General features: G+C 37.5%; 1 protein-coding gene across 1 annotated transcript; it reads right to left on the bottom strand.

Moving 5' to 3' along the window:
• Positions 1 to 1694: 1694 nt before the first annotated feature.
• LOC114535242 lies at positions 1695 to 5385 on the bottom strand (the record flags this gene model as incomplete). The annotated part of the gene is made up of 7 exons (XM_028556621.1): positions 5304 to 5385; positions 5128 to 5221; positions 4115 to 4205; positions 3948 to 4033; positions 3743 to 3836; positions 3446 to 3623; positions 1695 to 1834 (listed from the first exon to the last, which is right to left on the bottom strand). Coding segments are annotated over exons 1-7 (765 nt in total), but the record flags the coding sequence as incomplete, so codon positions are not given.
• Between the last annotated feature and the right edge of the window lie 1144 nt (positions 5386 to 6529).

The following is a 6529-nucleotide window of genomic DNA, read 5'->3' as shown; positions in this document are numbered from 1 at the left end:
TAAGTCACCAACTAAGATTAATTCCTTATTTTCCATATCGCATTTAAAAAGAAACAGTTGAAAATTATCAAATATATCGAGCCCAGAATTGGGTGGTCGATACCATGTGGTTATTAGAATGGGCCTACTATGTTGCCTCGTAATTTCTTTCGATATCATATCTAAGTTTGCGGGGACTAGGTCTTTTCTTTCAAAATGAGGTATATTGTTTTTTATGTAGAGGACCACACCACCCCATGTCTATTACGATCATGGCGAATGATAGAATAATTATTGATGTGAATTTCAGAATCTCGGATTGAGGAATGAATTTTGGACTCATTTATGGCTAAAATATCGAAAGTATTTTCAGTCAAAAAGATACGAATCTCATCAATATGTTTTGTGAGACTGTTAACGTTCAAATTTGCAATTTTTAAGCCCTTTAGGTTAGATAAATTAAAATCAGGCAAGGATGAATTTGACATTGTTGAAACTGACTTGGTTTCAATATTCGGTAAGTTATCAGAATTGATTTGATTATTAGCTAGATTAGGAGACTCTGGACTATAGTTGGTGAATGTATTCATCAAGGCCGTTTCGTTGCTGCTCTCAGAAGAGTCTCTATTTTGTGTTATGTCTCTTCTATTCGAAAATTTCTTGGGTAGTTGTGCTGTTGAGTTGCTGAAGCATGAAATTGCCCTCCACGTAGAAACTTAATAAATCCAACTGCTAGTAAAGCTGTTCCCTTTGCATTTAAGTGTAACTTACTATTGTTCAAGCATGTCTCGTCTATGTTATATGGAGTATAATGTTATAGCTATGTGGAGAACACATATCCTTAAGCTTGTTATTAACAGCTTTAATTTTATCAGCTATTTGAATATCTTTCCTATATGTAGTAGATGATATTCCGATTTGTGCATTGGGAAATTTGCTTTGTACTTTCTCGCAAAGATTTTCTATTCTTTTAACACATGTATTTGGATCATCTGTTGGAAGATTATTAGTTCCACAGTGTAATATTACGTGAGAAGGGGCTAAATTTTGGTCTAGATTGTGGATTTCCGTCTCAATTTCCTCAGCTGATTTACCAGGGTATGTAAACTTATGGACTTTTTTCCGAGACAGTTTCTGTGGAATGACATTTTTTTCTAATAGAGTCGCCAATTAATACCACACTCGGTCTTTGATCACCAGATTATGGAAGCCGAGGAGGGTCACCCCTCGAAAGAAAAACAGCCTTTGGCGAAAATAAAACAACGTTTGGCGAAAGTAAAGCAGCGCTTGGCGAAAATAGAATAGCGTTTGACGAAAGTATAATAGCGTTTGGCGAAAGTAAAATAGCGTTTTGCGAAAATAAAATAACGTTTGGCGAAAGTAAAATAGCGTTTGGCGAAAATAAAATAGCGTTTGGCGAAAGTATAGACTAAAGTAGCGTTTAGCGAAAGTAAAACAGCGTTTGGCGAAAGCATATCGAAAAAGCACGTTGGCGAAAGCTAAAATAAAATGGAGTTTGGCGAAATAAAAAGTAAAATGTGATTTGGCGAAAGTAAAAGTGAAATGGAGTTTCACGAAAATAAAAATAATTTTTTCGCCGAACGCACTTAGCCGAGAAGGCTCACATCAGTGAGCTCCACATATATCTGGAGTAAGAACTTTGGGTGCAAAAAGTGAAGCCAAAGATGCCACATTGCATCAGCAAATTGGAATACCTGATTAGCCATTGAGGTGCCATACATGTGACTTTTTTGTGCTGCTAAGCTGTCCACACCATTTCGTCTTAAATACATCTGACATGCAGCCAACAATACATTTTCAGTTCCACCATCAGTACGGGTGATTGCAGGGATTACTGGAATACATTATCATTATCATTATCATTATAACATTAATATATAAGAATATATATTTATTTATTTTTTTTAGTAAATTTTGCGTATACATGTTAGCAGATATACACAGGCTAGTGACAACAGGGTTATAATACCCTAACTAAGGTCACTAACCCTTATAACACACTGACGTCACAGACATAAAACGGACGGACGAACAGATAAACGAACAGACAAACAAGCGACACAGAGTTCAGCTTTAGCAACAATGTGATTGGTTCCAGGGTTGAAAGAAAGATCTTAATGAGTTGCAACGTAGACATATAGAGCGCCAGGTTGAAATAACTTCAATGTTGTAGATGTCTTGGAGAGCGGTATTGTAGGTAGACTTAAGCATTCTTTTGAAGGCGTTATATACAGGAACTTGCTTCAGGTGATTTGGCAAGCTATTCCAGAGTCTTGCAGAGCGAATGAAGTAACTATTTTGGAAACATTTGGTTCTAGATCGGGGAACTTGGAGATTAAGCCGACAGGAATTTCTGAGGTTGTTTACTGGAAGAGAAGGAAGATAGCGGTCGAGATCAATGTTGTATTTTCCATAGGTACATGCGTGAAGAAACAGTAGATCCTTGATTTCATGCCAGTAGGATATTGGAAGTAAATTTGTTCGAATCAAACGTTCATTGTATGGGACAGAGAACCTTGGTGTGCCGAGGATGTAAGAGGTAGCCCGTCGTTGAACTCCTTCAATGTTCCTCATCTGGTGTATACCCTGTCCAGACCATACTTCACTAGCGTAGTCGATGTGAGGACGCACAAAAGTCAAGTAAAGCAATCTTTTGGATTCTTCACTAAAGGACCGTGTATTTCTTTTCAACAATCCGAGCATCCTGTAAGCCTTTCCAACCGCTGCCGATGTATGCAGATTCCACTTGAGGTCAGACGTCACCAGGACGCCAAGATCCTTCTGGCTGGTGGTGGATTTTATTGCATTGCTACCTACTTTATAACCAAGGCACACTGGAGTTCTCTTCCTGGAGATAGTCAGCGTTTCACACTTCAACTCGTTGAACCTTAGTTTCCATGTCTGAGTCCAGTTGTAGAGATGATCCAGGTTAGTTTGAAGAGAGATAGCATCACTACAATCACGTATGGTATGGGAGCACTTTGTGTCATCAGCATATAGAAATAGCGAGGAATTATTGATTGGTACTGATGGAAGATCATTAACATAAATTACAAAGAGAAGTGGACCAAGGATCGAACCCTGCGGTACACCAGATAAAACGGCACAGGAATCAGAAATGTGGCCGTCCACTATAGTTCTCTGGGTACGGCTGGACAGATAGTCAGAGAACCAACCAAGGAGGCTTCCACCAATGCCATAAGATTTAAGTTTATGGACCAGTAGTATGTGGTTGACGCTATCGAAAGCTTTACTGAAGTCAAGATATACAACATCAGTTTGCAAACCTTTATCAAGCGCACTACCAAGTTCATGGAGGAAGCAAAGGAGTTGGGTAATTAATATAGATATATATAGTATATATATATATATATATATATAATATATATATATATAGTAATATAGATAATTAACAGTATACACTCTATAACATGCAAGCAAATACCTTTGGAAGACTTTGCATAATCATGGTAGTATTGAGCAACATATGCAGGATCGTTATTGGTAACATCAACATTGCACCAAATGATTTTGCGTGAAAAGCCATCAACACAACCATGGATTGTGAAGCCATAAGGTTTCATTTTATCATGGCCATCTATATGCCATATCCAGTTACTTCCCTGCACATGTTTGATAGTTTTGTCATTTTAAACACAATTAAATAAATAATTATTAATTGGGATTTATTAAAAATAAATAAGGTTATAATTAATGCCTACATATATTGTTGTTGACTTACCACTGAAACATAATCCCGTCGCTTTAACACATTAGCCTTTCTTCTTCTGACACCTTCGGGATCGACATACAACATGCCTTGATAAACATCATCCCTATTAAAAGTAGAGTAAGTTTAATATGCACATATACAGTATGATGTATATGCATACACACAAATAGTATAATGAACTACACAGACCATGAAAATTATAATTGTTACAAACCTTTTAACTAATAGATCATGTCGAAGTCGAAGACGTTGCTGCATATGCCTGTACCCAATCACTGTTCCAACTCCCTGATTTTCAATCTATACCAACAAAATGTAGAAGTGGCATTTCATTCCTGGTTTAGTTTACTAAATTGGCTGGTAATATTATAGTGAGTGCACCTGAATAGCATTAATCACTTGTTGTGGGGATATGGTTTGATCATGTCTCTTGATATTCATTGCTTTCAAACGTCTCTTCAGTGTCGATAAACTACACAATTTGAAATATAACTAAACAATTGGCTATTCAATTTCATTTACATGCCCCCCTGTTTTTATGAAAACCGTCTTCAATTTTAATATGAACATGCCTACCCTAAAGAAATCCTGAAATAGTCCATTCTCACATACACTCATACAGTATCACACTGCATTTTGCATATTGCTCTTTGGTTCATTAATTATTCTCATGAATAATTTAAATGTATTTATTATTAAATAATAAAGGAAGTTAATGTTATACGGGTCTTCGTATCGTAGTGTCGCGGGTCCTAGGACGCTTGTCCGATCGGCTACTTGCCCCCTCCGGTGAGTACAAATATGAGCCCAGTTTGCCTGATCGAGTTGTTAGTTGCTTGCGTGACCCATTCCCTAACGACTTCACGCGATGTTGTGAACTCTACGGGAGAAGCGTCTTATTAATCTCGCTGGGGTTTGTTTTTTTTTTGTTAGTTTGTTTTGCAGGATTAAGCACTGTTCTTTTCACACCCGTTTTGGTCGTGGAATGGGTGTTTGGGGTAAAGGTAAATTCATTAATGATCGCCACATTTACAGGTATTTTTTTTTTTGTTGTTTTGTGTGTGTGTGTACTTTGATGTTCGTATCGTTTATTCCACGGTTTCACTTCAGTGACTCACGTGTGACAGTTGATCACGGGATGGAGGAGGTACCGTTAAATATAGCATGGTTCGTTGAGTTATTATCTGCGCCGAAAACAGCAAACTCAAAAGAAACACCGTTTCACCCCTAGCCCGACCGTTTCGCTCGGATACCGTCTCCATCCCTACCGATCGGCAGCGGGCAAAAATATAGTGTAAGAGCTGGTGTGCTATCGTACTGATGTGAGCCTTAGGATCCGTTAGAACGTTAACTTATTCCAATACATGCTGCTATTATAAAACATTCCAACTAACCTCCATTCGCAGCCAAATTCCTCGCGCAGATATAGTAAAATTGTCTCGTTTGTTTTAATCTTTTTAACCATGTCCAAAATACGTAAGTACATCTCTGTTAATATAACAATAACGCTCATCTATGTAGTGTTTAATAAATGTATATTAATCAATATAAAAATAACACGCAATTTTACCTCTTGTGACATCACGAGGGAGTATAACATGATTATTAACATCTTCGTTGTTTGGTTGATCTGGTTCCATTGCGTCCGCCATGTTTGATAAATACGCGGGAAGCCTGGGGCGGATTTGAGCCTTCTCTGCTAAGTGCGTTCGGCGAAAAAATGATTTTTATTTTCGTGAAACTCCATTTCACTTTTACTTTCGCCAAATCACATTTTACTTTTTATTTCGCCAAACTCCATTTTATTTTAGCTTTCGCCAACGTGCTTTTTCGATATGCTTTCGCCAAACGCTGTTTTACTTTCGCTAAACGCTACTTTAGTCTATACTTTCGCCAAACGTTATTTTATTTTCGCCAAACGCTATTTTACTTTCGCCAAACGCTATTCTATTTTCGCCAAGCGCTGCTTTACTTTCGCCAAACGTTGTTTTATTTTCGCCAAAGGCTGTTTTTCTTTCGAGGGGTGACCCTCCTCGGCTTCCATACCAGATCGATTAGAATTTGAATTTCCATGGTCAGAGGAAGGACATTGTGCAGCATTATGTTCAGTTTGTGAGATACCTCTATTATTATTACTCCGGCGTCAGCGACGGAGTTGAAAATTCGCCTCGGTTTTGTTTTGTTGTTTTTTTTTTGTTTTTATTTTTATTTTTCGTCGTCGCAAGTCTGAAATGGCGCGAAACATTCTAGTATTTGAAATGTGTATGTGATTGGATTTATCTATGTCCCAGTCTTATCTCCCAAGAGTTGTGGTGTACAGCTTTGGCTAATTTTCCAATGCGCGATTCGATTTCGCTCGCATGATACGGCAATTCTTGCAAGAGGAACGAATAAACCGTTGTTTTCATGCTGTTCGATTAAGTTTAGATTGAGTTAGGGTAAGAATATATTAATACATGTTGATTCTGGTCCTATTTTAATAATATCACTGCTATTTCGCCGTTTAACAAGATGATGTGGTCGTGTATGGGCGCGTTGACACGTCGTAGTTTGCACAGGATTGAAAATTTAATATAACTATATAAGCGCGAATTCCAAAGGCAAAGTGTAAGACAAAGCGAATGTATCATGCGGTTTATTTACATTTTTGAACAATTGAACTTCTATACTTTTTAAACTACGATGTGCTTCTGAATTTCGCGATCGAACATTTATAATTATAGGTTCGCAAGGTATCTAAATGCGAATATGAACTGTATTGTTTATGTTCAGAAGCTCTATATTAAAGACTGGCAC

This window comes from Dendronephthya gigantea, unplaced genomic scaffold, assembly GCF_004324835.1.
Source record: "Dendronephthya gigantea isolate DGI-Jeju-01 unplaced genomic scaffold, DenGig_1.0 000113F, whole genome shotgun sequence".
Classification (NCBI taxonomy): domain Eukaryota; kingdom Metazoa; phylum Cnidaria; class Anthozoa; order Malacalcyonacea; family Nephtheidae; genus Dendronephthya; species Dendronephthya gigantea.
The sequence above is the reverse complement of the archived record's forward strand: the minus strand, read 5'-3'. Positions and strand labels throughout refer to the sequence as shown.